Source organism: Phalacrocorax aristotelis, chromosome 8, assembly GCF_949628215.1.
Source record: "Phalacrocorax aristotelis chromosome 8, bGulAri2.1, whole genome shotgun sequence".
In the NCBI taxonomy this organism is placed as follows: Eukaryota; Metazoa; Chordata; class Aves; order Suliformes; family Phalacrocoracidae; genus Phalacrocorax; species Phalacrocorax aristotelis.
The window spans coordinates 36,654,332-36,672,054 of NC_134283.1; the positions used below are offsets into that span (position 1 = coordinate 36,654,332).

General features: G+C 39.9%; 1 protein-coding gene across 4 annotated transcripts in view; it reads left to right on the plus strand.

The window, feature by feature from the left end:
• Window positions 1-17,723, plus strand: part of RNF145 (ring finger protein 145) — a 47,834-nt gene that overhangs the window by 20,431 nt on the left and 9,680 nt on the right. For all 4 annotated transcript variants that reach the window (XM_075102587.1, XM_075102585.1, XM_075102584.1 and 1 more), the window contains exons 3-6: window positions 728-836; window positions 6,458-6,549; window positions 11,364-11,599; window positions 15,030-15,205. In XM_075102587.1, coding sequence (XP_074958688.1) covers window positions 728-836; window positions 6,458-6,549; window positions 11,364-11,599; window positions 15,030-15,205 — 613 coding nt within the window. The remainder of the gene's footprint in view (window positions 1-727; window positions 837-6,457; window positions 6,550-11,363; window positions 11,600-15,029; window positions 15,206-17,723) is intronic.

The following is a 17,723-nucleotide window of genomic DNA, read 5'->3' on the forward strand; positions in this document are numbered from 1 at the left end:
TTTTCCAAAGTCTTACTAAATGCTAACAAGGAGTGAAGGAACTGCTGGTGTAAATGCCTACGAATCCTAGGCTGTGCCAAGTCTTGTCCTTGATTTATGCAACACTGATTGCTTGAATGTGCTTTAATATTTCTAGTATAATGAACAGCCTGTGTGTCCCCATCTCAAATTATGGGTATGTGAAGTGTCTTTAAACCATGAAGATACAGTGGAAGAATCAAAATGTGTGATGCTCATCAGTATGGAAAGGTGTTCCGTGTCTCCTTTGCTTGAAGAAAAGGATTTTTTACGTCAACTGACTTTGTTGGGTGGATAGGCTTTTTTCCCTGTGACACTGAAACTTGCTTTTGCTTGGGAGAAGAGGGAGACCTAGGCCCGTTTTTTTCACTTTGTTGCATAGGTTATGTTAATTAAGTCTTGTTAAAATAACTGTGGATCAACTCCACTTCTTGAGATCTAGATGTAATCTTACAGAAGCTGGTAGAGCTATCTGTTCATGGGGAAAAAAAGTGGCAGGTTTTTTGTGCGCTTTGCGTTTTGATGAGAGGAAAATGTAGGTGCATGATTTTAAAACCATATGAAAACAAAGGTGGTTAAAGAGATCTGAATAACTTGAGTGTTAATTCATATTAAGAAATATGGGATTAAATAGTGGTGGTTTTCTGTGGGGTTTTTTGTGGTGGTGTTTTCTTTTTTTTGTAATTTCAACCTCTACTTTTTGTTACAGGTTACATATTAAGTGTTGTGCTCCTAACTTTACCAAGGCAACACCTGGTTCAGCTTTACCTGTACTTTTTGACTGCACTGCTGCTTTATGCTGGGCACCAAATTTCCAGGTAAGAATAAATGGATTAATTTTGTTACCTTGGTTTGGGAATTAAGAAAATTACTGATATTTTGTTACTATCTTGCATAAATGGGAAAGGTCTTGTTTTGTGGAGGCCTTTTTTTCCATGCCAGACACCTAAATATACCTTGCTATTCTGTGTCTTGAAGTTTACAGAATTCAGTATGCAGTCAGGAAGTCCTGGTGTATTTTCATTGACTTAAAAGGAATTTTGAGCTATGTTTCTGTAGAGTGTAATGTCCATTAATCTGAGGAGAGAAAACACCTACCTCAAGACTAAATGCAGCTTCTGATGTAGTAATCTGAGTTACTCAATGGCTTGGCTAACATACTCTTAACACTGGAGCATTCTGCGAAGCATACAGGACATTACTTTTAGTTTCCTGGCACCTAAGATGAGAGAGAAAATAGAGGTATGTAGGATGGTAAAAATAAAGTAATTGTGGAATTTATTCTTAAATTCATCTTTGCTTATGTAATATATTTTACACTGAAAATGAAGGGCATTTTGGATCTAAAATGCAGAGTGAGAGCTGAAGAGCTCTTGAGTTCGACAAGACAGAGTTGATACTTTGTTTGGCTCCAGCTAAATCTGTTGAAAGCTGATGTCGGTATGACAGTTTACAAGAAGTTTAATTGGAACCAAAGAGGTCCATTACATTAATGGCTTTACATGGGAAGTTTTGGAAATATGGACTTGAGCGTGATTTATTTTGGTGCCTGCTGATGGGAAGCATTTAAAAATGTGCTTTTGATTGATTTAAGTAAAGTAATAGGTTTGTTGTTTCTGCATCAAAATCTCTTACTTGGTATGTTGCAGTTCAGGGAAGTGTTACTGAAGGTTTCGTTGTGACTTGACATGTTGCTGTTGTGGCTGTCAGAGTTCTAGTTAATGATTTTCTGAATGGGTGAGGGTGCAAGAGAGGAATTTGGGCCCCTTGCCTGGGTAGGAAGGAAAGAAGGTTTTTTATCATCTTCAGGGGAGTCCTCAGGTTTTTATAGATACAGTTCATGGGTGTTTCTCATAGGGTTGAATGCTTACTTATTAGAAAAGCAACCTAAATATTATTTAAGAACTTGGGTATTTGTTACTAGGTTAAGTTTTACTTCAACACATCAGATATGGGGCTTTGGTCCAGAACATTTACAGCTGGAGATCTTTATGCTGTTACGGATCTTCAAATTTTCTAAAAGAAAGGGAGATGGTGTGGGTTTTGGTTGACACACTAAGGGACAGGACTGTGTTTGATTTGAGTACCTTTATTTGTTTGTGATTCTGTGTAATGCGAATTGACTTCTATTGCTTTGTGAGGTTTGAGATTTCACAGGCTTCATTGAAACATGTTAGATAACTACTGCTTGGATTGTTCGGCATATTCATACTAAGCTTTCTCTATCTGATGCTTCTGGAGCAAGTTAAGAAAGACTTTAATTAAATCTTGCATCAACTGGCACAAAAAATATATTTAATTAAAAGATGTATTGGATTCAAGTAGTCCAGCAGTATTCCCTAGCTATTTTGCAAAGCAAATGTAGTTGCTAACACTTTGGAGTGAGCTTTCCCATTCTCTGCATACACTGACTTGGTTTGGAAAGAAGTGCTGTGCAAGGGGTTCTCAGCAGCAGCCTTTGTATGATGTGGGGAGTGACGCTTGCATTAGCTTTTCAAAGGAATTTTTGAATCCTAATAGTTTTAATGTTGAAAATAGTAAAGTGTAACACACAAATGTTAGTGGAGCTATTCCTTTTATTGCCAAAGCTACTCAATTCCGACTGATGTTTCTATTTAGCAGACTGATCATAACAAGATGTACAGTAGTCACATGTGCAAACTGTTCCTGACTGCTTTTGTTAATAATTCTGCTTAGAGCTGAAAACTTCCAGTGAATTGCTTGCAAGCACTACCAGTTGGGATGCTATTTAAGACAGATGAAGAGGTCTGATATTGAGGCCAGTTTGGTTAATGCAAATTATAGAACAAGACCAGAATCAGCTGGCACTTGTGACTCTGCAGTGTCCTGGAAATTCTGAGCTGTTGAAAGACTTCAACTTCGAGTGCTCTTTTTTCCACCCCAGAAATAGCTTGTGGTTCAGCTGCAAGTCTGGGAATAAGATCTGAATTTTATAGTTAAGCTCTGACTTCAGACTTCAGGTCTATGTGACCTTGACAAGTCACCAAACTACTGAAGCGTTTGTTTCCTTACCTGCAAGACTGAGAATTACCTCAATGTGTAAAGACTGATTAGCTAATGTTTGTGAACACTTGGAGAGTCCAAGTATGCAGCATGTTAACCTGGCGAGCTGGGTGGAGACAGTACACCATCTGTTTATGGAAAAGGAGAAGTCAGTTTTAAAAAATAAAATCCTTCTGCTCCTGACAAGGAAAATGGGTGCTGGTTTTTATTTTCTTTGTAGCTGCACAAATGTCTTGCTTAAAAGGATCACATGTCTTTTCCCTATTTCCAGCAATAAAATGTGGGAAAATAAATGATGCAGTTATGCAGAAAAGACATTATTAAACACACTGTTAATGCTAAAAAAATGAATCTCCATCTTATTCCATTTTTTTGCAGTTTTGTTATGATTGTATTCCAAATATCGAGCCTTGTAGAGCTTAGAGTGAGAAGATGAGGGGACACACAAGAGACTGAATTGTTTCTTATGGATAATCTTAAAATAGACTTAATTTTGTTGTCTGTAGGCATTTAAAACCTATGAGAGTGTGTGTTTGATGTTGATGGTGGAGATTAATCAGCCAAAGTAAATGTCAGCAATAGGAGTCAATTAGGTCAGATAAACACTGTGCCTTATGCCAGTCAATTACAAAGTGTATTTTTAATAACAGAAGACCTTTCTGCACTTCCAGTTACAAAAAATGGTCAGGTGTGAAGCACAGTATCTCTTTACCGTTTTAGAGCAATGTTAGTTATGGCTGGCTGTTGAGTATGTGTTAACAGTCCGGCAGTTCGATTAAAGGAGGCTGGGAATGCATGAACAGCAGGCAATCTGATCTAAGCTTTATTCTTGTATCCTAATTTTCTAAAGTAATAATGTAGCTTCAGTCATTTCATTAACTAGTAAATAATGATTTTAGCATTCTTGTTTTCTTAAATTGCTGCAGTAAAGTGAACAATTCTCAAATGTAAAAGCTGCAGATTAATACAGCTTTAATTGATCAAAATTGAGTGCAGGCACTTGCTCTTCTCAGCATCTTGTGTGGCACTGCAGCTGTTCGAGGCATCTTCTGATTGGTGTCTGTGCCAAAAGATCGTTGTGTTTGTACTGGTAATAAGAGAATCACTGCTTTGACTTTCCTTATTCAGACATCATCTACAAATACTGTTTAAAAAATTTAGGAGATCTTAAAACATTGCTTCTCCAAGCTGGTAGGCTTAAAACTCAATTAATGAGAGTTACTTAAAGAATGAAGCCAAGTACAGACCTCTGTGCAGATGACTGAATCAGATAGACAATGGCAAGAAATGCAGCTTGAAGGAGTTTGGGTCATCTCCAGGTACGTTCCTGGTATTGAAGAAACAACTGTATGTGCAGCTTGTGTAAGTTGTGTAAGGTCATCTTACTACAGTTGCTATCCTGGATGATTTTGTAACCTGCTCTAAACAGATATAGAAGAAACTTGATGTCTTCACTGGTTTCCTTCTAGCACTTTAGAAATAGCTAGTGTTTTCGCCCTAAATTTGAGGATAGAGCATGATATTGCTAATACAAAAAGCTATGTTGCATGTTGCAAATGGTGTTATTTTTTTCTCCCTTTGTAACTCTGTTAGATCCTCCTGTTTGAGTTGCTAATGCTTTCAGAAAGTGCTTTCTTGCAGGTTGATATGAAGGAAATAAAAAAACCCCAACGCACCTCTGTCCCAAAGATTACATCCATATGGATGTTGGAAGGTGGAAAAAAAAACCCTTGTGCTTAGCTACACCTTGAAAACAAAGGAGAAAGTTCTATCTAGAGTCAGTCCTCTTGGGTGCCTTTTCAATCCTCGTGTGTTTTTAATTTTAGGTTACAGCCTAAAGGACCCATTTCAACATACTTTGCATATACTATGACACTTGAAAAACTGCAGTGAGTAGGCAGGGTTGTCAGCTATGAAGAACAGGCTTTGAAGTGTTTGCTTTAATACTTTTGATATTTATGTCTTGAATTCCAGAGATTTTTTGCAAATGAAAATCTGAATACCTTAGCTTGGGGTAGCAAGCTAATATTACAAGAAGGGTACATTTCCACATTTCTGGGGAGAAGTGAAGGATTCCAGTAGCACTGAGTTGCATATTTTTCTGCACTGATTAAAAAGAGCAATTCATGTATTGGTTGTGGTTTCTGGTACTGTTTGCCTTGCTTTGACTGCATCTGTTGCCAGCAAGTGTGGCTTGCCTCACTGATAGGAATAAACACCTAATAAATGAAGTGCCATGCTATTTGAGCACACAGACTCTGCTAGCTCCATGCTGGGTCAGATCAAGTGTGTGTGTCTGGTATTCCAGGGATGTGATTCGGCTAAACATGAAAGACTGGACATTATCAGCCAGAAACGAGCACAGGCTTAGTTGTCCTGCTGTGGCAATGTTGGTAGTGTCACAGGAAGGGTAGAGCAGCAGCCGTCCTGCAAGTGGAGAAGGAAGGATTGCAGGGCAAGGCAGAAAAAGGGGCTGGAGATCTGGATGCAAAGGATCATGAGTATTGGCTGCTGTCTTGTAGCAGGGGGTTAAGGAAGAAGCTGCTGGAGAATAACTGCTGTGGTGTTTCAGGATTGCCTTCTGAAAGTGCAAAATGCTTGCTCTTAGTGTGAAGTTCATACTTGAATTGTGTTGCTGTTACGTATGTTAGTCTGCTTGAAAGCAGTGCCTGATGGATGATCACTAACAGCAGGAAAATGCCCAGTCTTCTCACGTTCTTACCTTTTTCTTTGGTTGCCTGAGCCTATCCTCCTAGCCAACCTTTTCTGAGAGAAATTACAAATATCCACTCAAATTTTCAGACTATCTCAATGTATCTGTGAGTAGCAGCCTATCAGTTTGAGGGTATCTGGTTGTTCCCCCAAGTTTTCCAGGATAGAGCTAAACTTCTGAATCGTTTTGGATAAAAGGATTACGAAGCAACTCTGTTCCTGACTCCAGTTCATGACTGTCACTTTTCCTTCATACCTATTCTTAAATTAAGTGCAGAGATTGTTAGGTGCAAAATACTATAACTGTTAAACTGGAAGACCTCTCTATCAAGCTGCATTTTTTTTTTTCCACACGGAGCTGGTGGAAAAAGAAGAACACTTAATAAGGATATTTAAAAATGGAATAGTGCTTAAGAGGCTTTGTCAATAAGCGGTTTCAGGCCACACTCTGAAGAACTGCTTGGATGTCCCAGGGGATTTTTACAGCTATGCCAGTGAGTCTAATTACAGATAATACTTCTCTCACTTAAGTCATGCCTCAGTTAGATCCTTACATCAGTGAGGCTGCTGTAACAGTAGTGTTAATGTTGCTTTTTGTAATTTAGTTAATTGACTGTGACATACACTGAAGTTGTGTGGAATGAATAATTTGCTTCTTGTCTGATCAGATGGATCTTAATAGTTTGTGGGTTTATTTTTTTAGGGACTATGTGAGGAGTGAATTGGAATCGGGATATGAAGGGCCAATGTACTTGGAACCTCTCTCCATGAATCGTTTTATGACTGCTTTAGTAGGTAAGTGCTTTAACTATTTGGGATGCAGGAGAGAGCTCTGCCTAATTCTCTCCATTGAAACCTATGCACTTTTTACCTCTTGGCTTCAAATTTCTCTTATCACTTTGGGTAGCTGTAATTCTCATTAAAATGCAAGAGGCATGGGAAGCTAGGTGTATCCTGCCTGGCTTTTTCTATGGCAGTGATTTACCAATTCTCTCATACTTGCAGCTTTCAAGTATTTGCTGAGTCTGTTTGTCATGCTCTGCCCCTGTGTTCTTCTCAGACTTGCAATCTGATTCAGGAGGACTGGATTGTCTATAAATAACGTTTAGGTGGAAAGTACTATAGAAATTTCAATAGTAATGTGTATTTGTAGTGCTTTCGTCAATGAAAGTGTTGTACAAGTATTTATTCTTTATTGGCCTTATAGATGAGCGCTATCATTCTCTTACAGAAAATTGGTGAAATAGATTTGTGGGTGTATGCATGGAACCACAGGCTTTTTACTTTTTAAAGGAGTCCCAGGGGTATTTCTAATTAAAGAGTTAAGGGGTAACAAGTCAAAACTACATTTAAATTGTGTTTGATTAATGGCAGAGATTACTTCTCTTAAAATCCCAAATAAATCCTGAAGAACTGGACTTTCTAGACTGTTCCCATACCCTTTGAACTTTGACTAGAAGAGAATAAATTCAGCATTAAGGTTGCTACGCCATAGCATATGTACTACCGAGAGGATATCAGAATACCACACCCCATGTGTATTTTAAAGTTAAGCCTGAGACAAGCTTGAAAGAAAAATCTTCCTTAATTCCTTTCACTAAGATCTATGGTTTTCATCAGATTATCGACAGATTTAGTCAGCCATGTACTGTTGTCAAACTCAGCTGCTTTCTGTTTACTTGCAGCTGCTACTGGCAGATTTAAATGGGTTTACTTCTTTACAGTATGTTAGGTCTACCAGAATATATACATCTCCTGTTTGCCTGCATCCTTACTTTCAAATGTGGCATTTGTCTTTTAGTATTTTTTTTTGTAGACATAACGTTAGTATTTTTCGAGGAAAGAAAATCATCTTTAGATTAATTTCTAGATACATTATATTTTGCTGTCTTGTCAAATGACACCAAAGTACATCTAAAGCTGTTACAAACATTTTCTCATAGAAACACACTAATTAGTCCTTTGAATCTCTCAGGTGCAATACAAGGTCCCAAGGTAAAGCAGAATCCCTCAGAGCGCTTTGCAAAGCAGCAGGCAGGCCTAGGCAGGAAGAGTTCAGGAGGCATTGTGTCATTCAGTAACATTTAGAAAATAAACTGAGAGTCAAACCCATTATGCTTCATCCATGTTTTAATATGGATTAAAAATAACTGGTAAAAATAATACTGGTTTTATCCAGTACAGTTTTGGGTTGAACTGGGTGTCAGACTAAAGTGTCCCCTTATTGTAATTGTTTTTCAGAAGTAGGTTCTTGAGTATACTAGCAAATGTGTGTACGTTGACATACCTAATATCCTCATTATTAATTTCTCCCGTTCTTTTAAAGTCAACTTGAAAGTGTAATTTTAGTCTTTCTTCTCTGGGGAAGACCTGTGGAAGTGGGCTATGAGGCTTGACAGCATTTTGTATGAAATACTCTCTCAAATTTGTTACATATAAAGGTATTTATCCAGTGCAGTCTGCCATGTTGCAGGAGTGTACTGCACTGAACTGTGTCATCTTCACAGCAAAATGAGTATACAAGTGCTTTGCTCCACCTTTCTTACATGTTTTGCCAGTGTTTTGCTGCAGCACTGTTGACAAAGACACTGAGGCAGGTGTGTGGAGGAATAATAGTGCTACTAATACAGCTCTAGTTCCTAAAAGTTCTGGTCAGGATTAAGGGGACAATGTACAGTACACCAGCAGGTTCACAAATTTACTCTTCGTTAAAGCTTTTATCCATTAGTGCTTTTTGAATGGGCTCTCATCATCATTTCTTCCCCTGAATCTAGTTCAGTCTGATAGTTGACTAGGGCTACTGCTATGCTGGATGGAAGAGATAGATGTCTTTGAAGACTGCCCCTTGGATGAGTGTGCTGCTTTGTGAGCATGTCAGCTGTGAACATTACAAAGCTACGTAGTTTTGGAAGCAATCCTACTGTGAAGACTTGTTTTTTCTTAGTGCACAATAATGGGATTATAAGAACTTGAAGACATCCTGTTTTTCGCCTAAGTTAATGTCATAGCCAGGGAATTTGTTAACATCAGCTTTTGAAAATTGGAAGTGAAATAAAGACAGTTCCCTGCTCAAAGTGGCTTGAACAACGGCTGTACCTCATAGGCTTTCTTGCTGCACATCTTCCATTAGCTTAGGAGCTGGGAGGCTTTGGCTACCTGTCAGCAATGTTTAATTTATTTGTGGAGATTCTGAGAAGGGAAAAGAATGGGCAGGAACTTAAGGCATTAGATTTCTTCCTCATTGCTTCGCTCCCTAGCAGAGGAGCCTGGTGTCCTGTAGGAGGATTCCAGCTGTTGGGTTCATTAGCTCTGCCTGGCAGTTTTCAGTCCATGGCATATAAATTTAGAGTGCAGACCTTCAGCTGGATTGGCTAGTCTTAGCAGATAGCTAGAGCAGTAAAATCTTTTTATGATTTGATATGAGGTACAAAGTCATTTCTTTGACTGATCCTGCTGTTCTGTGTGACAACTGACTGTTTACAGCCCCATATGGAGATAAACTGATTTACTGCAGAGACACGCTGTCTGTCCTAAACTAAGGTGCTGCTACCCTCGTTCAAAATGGGAAGTACCAGTCACTAAAAGCTCCACTGGAGACATTTTCAGGCTCTTCCTGAAGGGGTTGAGAATTGACGAGGTGTAGACTTCAGGCAGGAGATTGGGGCCTCCAGAGAAAGTGCTCCTTGTATTTCCTTTGATGGTGTACAGCTCTCCTTCCCTTGACAAGTAACTTTTGATCTGTGTTTAGATGATAAATGTGGGAGGGTCAGTTTAGTAGGGATTATCAGCATACTCTGCACGTAGCTGTTGGAGGAAAGCAGGTTTTGTTGTTGCATGAGATGAGACTGGACTCAGTCCTATTTTGTGTTTGAAGAGCTCAAGAGTCATCCCAAAGAGCACTGGATTGTTTAATGTGATGTTGTCGCAGTACTTCATTTCAGATGACGACACTCTTACTAAATCCTGAAGAACATATTGGATTCTGGTATTTGTATCCCTTTCTGTGTGAAGCTGGGTTGCCTTAGTTACCGTGAGTCGCAGAAATCCTTGCAAGATGACTGTGCCAGGCTCCTGAATATTACAGCACAGCAGTGTGCTGGTGGTATCTTAAATAGGGTTGTAGCAACGTGTGTGTGGGCGGAGAACAACAAGGTAGAGGGAGGATGCTTTAGAGCTGGAGTCTGTTGAACTTCTAAAAAGATGAGTAGAGTAACTTCCTCTGAGGCTTATAAGACCCAATACGCTGATAGCGTCCTGCTGAGAGCAAGGATACTTGTTCTGAAGAGACCCCTGCTAATTCCAAAACACATGTGGCAAATTGACAGTAGAACTTAAATGAGGAAGAAATTTGTATGCTTAAGTAGTAGAGATTAGAGATTGCTTTCAGCTCATTTGCAGTTATTTTGAAAGCTGAAGTACTTTTGTGGGTAGGGAAGCTAGGCAGAGTGAAAGCAAAACCCTGGTACTGCTATTTCTCCTCTTGCAGCTTCCCTCCCCAGCCCAAGCAGAAGGGCTTACAAGGTCAGTAAGCTTATGTGAACACATGGAGTTAGTGCTGACCTAGAGACGTTAAGGGCCTTGATTTTGTTACTCGCTGTTTTGCTAACTCCTGGTTTTGGGAAGAGTTGTGAGATGCAAGAATTAGTGGAGGTAGCTCCAAAATGGAGCATAAGCACTTGGGTTTTAGTACCACGTATTGTGGCTTTTGGATATAAGCTAACACAGATGGTGACAAGGTTCTACTTTTAAATAACATGCAGTAAACTTTTTCCTTACTGCAAAATGATGAGTGATAATTGTTCTTATCCAGGCAGAGTGCATTTCACCCCATTCTGTTTCCTCTGAGATAAAGGGTACAACTTCTAGTGACTCTAATGGGAGCAGTTGTACTGGAGTGCTCTGCTCTAGAAATACCACTCTCCAGATCTCTGTGTGTGGGAGAGATGTGCTCGTGCTTGTGTCCCCGCCAACCGTTAAAGAGAATTTAGTGTCTAATTATCTGTCACTTGCAAGCTTCAGTGATAATTTTGAGCAACTGCCTCTGGGCATTATGAAATTATTGAAGTCTCAGCTGCTGACCTGGCTGTTCTCCTGTTGCTGTTCTTGGCCAGTAATTCCTCTTGACAGTATAAATATTGTTGCTCTAAAAGCCATTTGGGACCTCTTACTACTTGTTTGCATAGATTGGGATGAAATAGTGGTATAGCTGGGCATCAGAAAAGCTGCTGCTGTGTACGCAGATGCTGATGGGATTTAAGTTGAGCTGGGGATATTAAGGAAAAAGAAGGATGACTTGTTGGGTTATCCTCTGCATGATTTATTCCTGGGACTTCATCTGAGTATGAGTCTGCATGTGTGTTGGGTTTATACCTCACTAATCTGTACACAATGCACATGCTTTCACTTTAGTTTGAAAATGGTAACTTTTATGACCCAGCAAAAGACACAGAGGAGTCTGGTTTCATAACAAGTATGTCCTGTATGTAGTTAGAACTGACATAATGGGCTGGATGTTGATAACTGTGTTATGGAAAGATAATATATTAAAATACGTTTTTTCCTGAAGGGGATACTGAGCTTGATTATAAAATCCTGTGTCCCGTTTTCAGGTCAGCTGGTGGTATGTACGCTCTGCTCCTGCGTCATGAAAACAAAACAGATCTGGCTTTTCTCTGCTCACATGCTCCCTCTGCTGGCGCGACTTTGCCTGGTCCCTTTGGAAACCATTGTCGTCATCAACAAATTTGCCACGATTTTCACTGGTTTGGAAGTTCTCTACTTTCTGGCATCAAATCTTCTGGTGCCCTATAACTTGGCGAAATCTGCATACAGGGAGCTTGTCCAGGTAAGACAGTGAATATAACCATTTTATTTCCCTTGGTCTGAGCCTTTTTTGCAGGAAGGAAATTAAAAAAAAATACTTTGGCTGTCTTCTGTGCAACTGTGTCTGTGTTAACTCATGCTCTCTTAGCAAACCAAATACGTTCCTATCCATAGCATCATCTTTCTTTATAGTAACTTATTGGTATCGGTGAGCAGTTAAGACGTTAGCCTGAATTATGCTGCTGGTCAGCTGAGCATGTCCACTTTGCATGGACTTTGCTTAGTCCTTTCCAAATCCAGGATAAAAGACAAGGTTGTGGCAGAATGGAGTTTATGTACAGCCTCACGAAGTGAGCAAGGTAATCCCCTGCATGCATTAATTGTAGTAGCTGTTCATTTCAAGAAATGCCTTCTGTATGAAAAGCATTTGTTATTATAGCAGTGTTAAACTGGGAGTAACACTCAAGCTGATTTTGACTGTAATGATCACAAACTTAGTGACTTGTAACTTGCAGACAATGATTTGAAAGGTGTGTAGTATTTACTTCCTTTTTACTTTTCTCAGCAGCATTGCAGAGACCTCTAACCAAGGAGCAGAAACAGACTGATCTGACATGTATCCATGTTGTTAATACTTGGACATCTGATACATATTCTGTTGAAAAGACACTTTGTTAGTGGTACAGAAACATCACACCTCACATTTTTATATAAAAATAAAATATACATGTATATGCATCCTTCTGTATTTTTCAATATAAAAAGATTGATTCTTGCTTGACTTCTGACTTGCTATTTCAGCTCTCACTACTTGCTGGATTTTTTTCAAACCAAGCCACTGGTTCTCTGTCTTCTGCTCTTCAGCACAGAAGCTGTCTGAAAACTAACTTGTTAAGCTCTTTCAAAGCCCTCTTTAAAGCTCGTCTTTGCTGTCATATCTGTCATACACAAACAAAAACTTGGCAGCAGTAGGTGTCTGGTGTGCCAAGGTCTCAGCCTGTCATGTTGATTGTTACAGTCTGGTTATTTATTTTGTATATAATTGGTCTTTAGAGCAGGATTATCCTTCTCTGTTTGTACAGCACCTAGCATGGTCTGATCTCGTCTGTAACTAGCTTGTAGATTTGCTGATAAAAAACTAATTCGGTAGCTAACTAGCAAAGCTTGCAATATCCTTGTTTTCCAGTGAGAATAGGAAAGTCATACTTACTGTTTACTTACAGTAGTAACATTTGGGGTAGAACAGTTGCACGTCTTTGTACAGCTCAAAGACTTGCAAGAGGTTGGCACGAGCACATCAATTTTCCATGAACAGATGCTGAGTTCAGCTTCCTGAAGTAAAATTCAGATTGGATTTGGATTTGAGAATCGTGTATCCATTTTTTATTAGACACTTATGTTTAAAACACTTAATGTTATGAATGTTTTAATTGCAAATACATTCTGGGATGAGGGGGGAAATAGTTGTTTCCTGCTGATTCTTTCCCCCGCCCCCCCAGAATAGTATTCTAAATATAGCTGTTACACAAGTCTCCCTCTCTAGGATTGCTTGTCTCTTCCCACCCCCCAGTATTTCAAATCTTTGCATGCCAGGCTGTATTACAGTGTTGTAGTCAGGAGGAGGAAGTATTCCTTGTATATGGCCTTTAGACACTGATCATACTTTTTCTGCTGACTTTTTAGGCAGACGACATAAAGTTTTTTCCCTGGGAGTACAGAGAAAATGGCAGAAGCTTCATATTGTGGCACTGGATTTATAATAGTGTTGTACGCTGCTTTTCTAAATGCATGTAGTAGAGAGTGGGTTGGAATGAGAAGTTGTGTGTTAGTGGTTTTGCATTGTATTGACAATATGGGAAAACAGGATTTTTGTTTGTGAAGAGCTTGCTATTCTTTGCCTGCGTTTCTGAAATGGAACAGAAAAATCATTGGCTTATAGTGTACTTGTATAACTGGTTTCAATCCACTACAAATCAAGCTTAGTATGCTTATTCAAGCAGAGGTTGTTGCCATTTTGGCTTGAATATTTTCCTGCTTGTATTTCCATCACTATAACTTCGTGCAGTTGCTAGTTTTCAGTGAACACACATCCTGGTGCTTGAGTTTATTGCTATTTTAGGCTGGATTTGATTGCTGTTTTGGTATCAGTGACAAAACTTAGTAAATATTGGGATGTTAACAGGAGCGTTTCCTGAACACAGCACCATAGGGGAAGCAGCCCTAACAGGCCAAGGCAGCTCTGTGTGTGTGTGTTTCAGACTGTGGCTAATGGTATAATTTAAAAGCAGGTCCAGAACCTTGGATGCTTACTGGCAGCAGAAGATGCCAGAAAATATCTCATGGTTATGAATCTACATTATGAGTGTAGCACAACCCTTTTCCGATGTGATACAGTACTCTGCCAGGAGCTGCATAGGATTGCTTGCGTTGGTCCCTGGCCAAGGGAGAGGCCATGGGAGTCTCCTGAGGGCAGATGCACTGCCTTCACAAGTCTGCGTGCAAAGCTAGAAGCGGAGCCTGGCACCGTGTCCCTGCCAGCAGCATATTGCTTGTCAATCAGCCACAGTACATACCGCAGCAGGTTCCATGAGCGTAACATCCCTCATGCTTGTCATGAAAGACTAAGGGGACAGCTCTTTTAGTGTTTGCTAAAATTTACTAGCCATTATGGATTGTATGTCATTGTGGGAAGCAGATGATGAGGAAATAGTAGTTATGAGTGATTTCCTTTTGACCTTTTGTATTAAGTCCAGCTATATGAATTTCCAGCTTCTTGGAAATGACTGCGCTGTAACTTAGTCTTTGCAATACACAAGAAGTAATTTGAGCTTTCAGAGTCTTCTGAAATAACTCTTAAGCACGAATTTCAAAACACTTGGTGGATTAGGAGCAGTCAGAAGTCTGGTACGTCCCCTTTTTTGAGATACTTAAACATAAAAGTCTGAGATATTAAGTTTTTCCTTAAAAACAGGTCAGCAAAGCATATTTGCTGTGCTGGAGTGATGTGGCTCATATTTCAATATCTAGTGTGTGCAGTGACTTGGCAGTAGCTACAGAGAAAACAACATTGCTGTGACTTCAGCTGGGCAAAAAGGTCTGAGAGGGTTGTGCATGAACTGGAGGCACGTGCCCTCGCCCCTCTGGCTGTGAGTGGGCTGCAGTCAGCAGCTCTGAGCCAGTTATTCATAGGAAGGGGCATTCATCTGCTCTGACAGCTTGAGGCATGGTCAGGTACTTCTACTTCACGACAGACAGTGGTAACGTGTCACTGCTGAACCTGGGCTCTCCCTATGTCAAACTGTAGTCTGATGTACTACTTCTTTTCCTTTGGGATGGCTAATGCCATGTGCATTATCCTTAGCTTCCTTGTGGCTATATTGTTGATTATCCTTTTGTTATTAAATCACAGGTGCTGTGAACAATAACAAGCTGCATTCTTCTGTCTTGCCCAGGTGGTGGAGGTGTATGGTCTCCTGGCGCTGGGGATGTCTCTGTGGAACCAATTGGTCGTCCCAGTTCTTTTCATGGTGTTTTGGCTTGTCTTATTTGCTCTTCAGATCTATTCCTATTTCAGTACACGGGACCAGCCTGCCTCAAGAGAGAGGCTCCTCTTCCTCTTCTTGACAAGGTAATTAACTAGTCTGTAGAGAGTCAGTTTTCTGTTTTGACTGTCTGCTGAAATGAATGTTTGTGCTCTTTTAAGGAGACTGGGTATGTCGGTTGGCTTTATTGCATTTGGATACCCAACAAATAGTTGTCCTTATTACAGTGACCGTGTATGTAAACCCTGCTAAGCTCATCCTTCAGAGGCATGCATCCCATTCAGAACAGACAGCATCAGCAGAACTGTGGGAGAATTCCCAAAGAAAGCAAAATATTACTTTGAGGGAATAGCTATAATTAGAGCTTTGGTCCAGAAGTTGTTCTTAGTATACAAATTCGTTTTAAGTCTGAGATATTTCAGCTGAAGTTCAGTCCAACTGATACCTTATGAATAAGTGTGTTGCTTTCTGAGCTGTGTATGTGTTGTTCCATCATTCCAGTGTGGGACATGTTCTTGGGTTCATCCAAGCAGCTGAAGTACCCAAATGCCAAAGTTTGAGCCCAGTGATTAATTTAGCAGAGGTGTAAAGATGTTAAAGACACCAAATTCCTAAAAGCTTTGTAAAAACTACTTGTAAGATAAAGGAGAGAGGCCTGTGCTAGTGCCGGTAATGAGAAAAAAGCATCATTTGAGGGATTCTTCTGGCTGGGACCTATGTGCCTTTGGTGGCTGTTGTTTGACTAGAAATTACAGCATACAAAAGGGAGTGGGAGTGTAGGGCAGAGAGGAACTGGGTGTGTTGCAGAAGGTGGGTTAGGCAAATTAGATAGTGAAGTACTGGAATGGGGAGAAAAGAGGTAATATTTGTCTAAGCACACAGGTAGCATTGGACATATTCTGTGATATTCTTTAGAGACCATACATCGCTAGTTCTGCTGTTTGGGTAGCAACTGGTTTGAGTTAACTTGCTTATCACTACAGTTTTCCAATCAGACTTTCCAACGGCTTGCTTTTTTCTTGTCTCTCTGTGTGTGTATATCTATCTATCTATCTATGCTGCCATAGTGTAAACTGTCAAAATTCATTATCATTAAGGAGAAGTGCCAGGGATTTTATTGCATATAGTATTAAAATAGCTTCCAGTGTTATACTACATTATGTAAAAGCACTGACTATGTTACCTGGTTGTTAACGATGCCATAGGTGTCTGAAGTTTTAGCTCCTGTTAATCTTTGCTGCAATTTTAGTTTTGTTACAATAGAGTACTGCATTTAGCAGAGGTGGGGGAAACGATCCTTTTTTCTTGTAAATAAATTTTAGTTTATTCGTACACCAAATTGCTATACTACTTCTATTCTTGGCAAAACAGGGAACTTGCTTTGCAGACTTCATTGGCTTGATCTAGGAGTGAATGAATACCAATTGATCTCTGAAGTTCTCCCTGCAATTAAAAAACGAACAGTAAAACTACGTAAATGTTCTCAGTGTTCTCAGCTCTGTCATGGTAGAAAAATTATAAACGTTTATTCACCTTAAAAACAGAAACTCAGGTAGTACCACTAACAGTCTCTTACCCCTTAGGAGGGAGCTGAAATACCTTGTCAGGCCAGTTAATAAGGTAGTGCTGGCTGTTTAACAAAATGGAAGAAAAGATGTATTCATCCATGAAAGTGAGTGAATTCTGCATCTGTGGCTTTTAAGTGTAATGATAGCTTAAAATAGTGTAACTGGAATTCAGGTGAGAGCAATTGCGGGGTGCAGAATAGCTGTGTCCCATTTTTATCAGAACGTCAGAGTGGCTGTACTGGTTCAGACCAAGTATTCATCTAGCCTAGGATCTGGTTTCCAGCAGTGGCTGCAGATGGGTACCTGGAAAGACACTAACCCATAATATGGCAAACAGAATGCTTCCTAGTACTCTTCAAGTCCTGCATCCAACTTCAGCTGTCTGGCTGCATTAGTGGATATGGTTAATATGTATGCAGTAACCCTTAAAAGATTCCTCTTACATCACTTTGTATTTTCTGCCCTTGAACCCACGTACACTTGTGTTATTTGAAAGATCCTGGGGCAAGGAGTTTCACAGCTGAACTTGGTCTGTGTGATGAAAAATCCACTTTGATTGTTTGAATCCATATAGTTGCATTCAGTGCCTCTCAATTAATGTATTGGGCGTGGGGAAGACCAAACAGTTTTGTTCTTTTCTTTAAAATTGAGAGTAGCATAAGTCTGTTTTTTCTCAGACTGGAAAGCTCTTGCGTGCATATTTGCTGTTTAAAACCTCTTAGAATCATAGAATCATAGAATCGTTAAGGTTGTAAAAGACCCTTAAGATCATGGAGTCCAACCGCTAACCTATCACTGCCAAGTCCACCACTAAACCATATCCTCAAGCACCACGTCTGCCCTTCTTTTAAATACCTCCAGGGATGGTGACTCAACCACTTCACTGCGCAGCCTGTTCCAATGCCTGACAACCCTTTCGGTGAAGAAGTTTTTCCTAATATCCAATCTAAACTTCCCTTGGCGCAGCTTGAGGCCATTTCTTCTTGTCCTATCGCTTGTTACTAGGGAGAAGAGACTAACCCCTGCCTCGCTACAA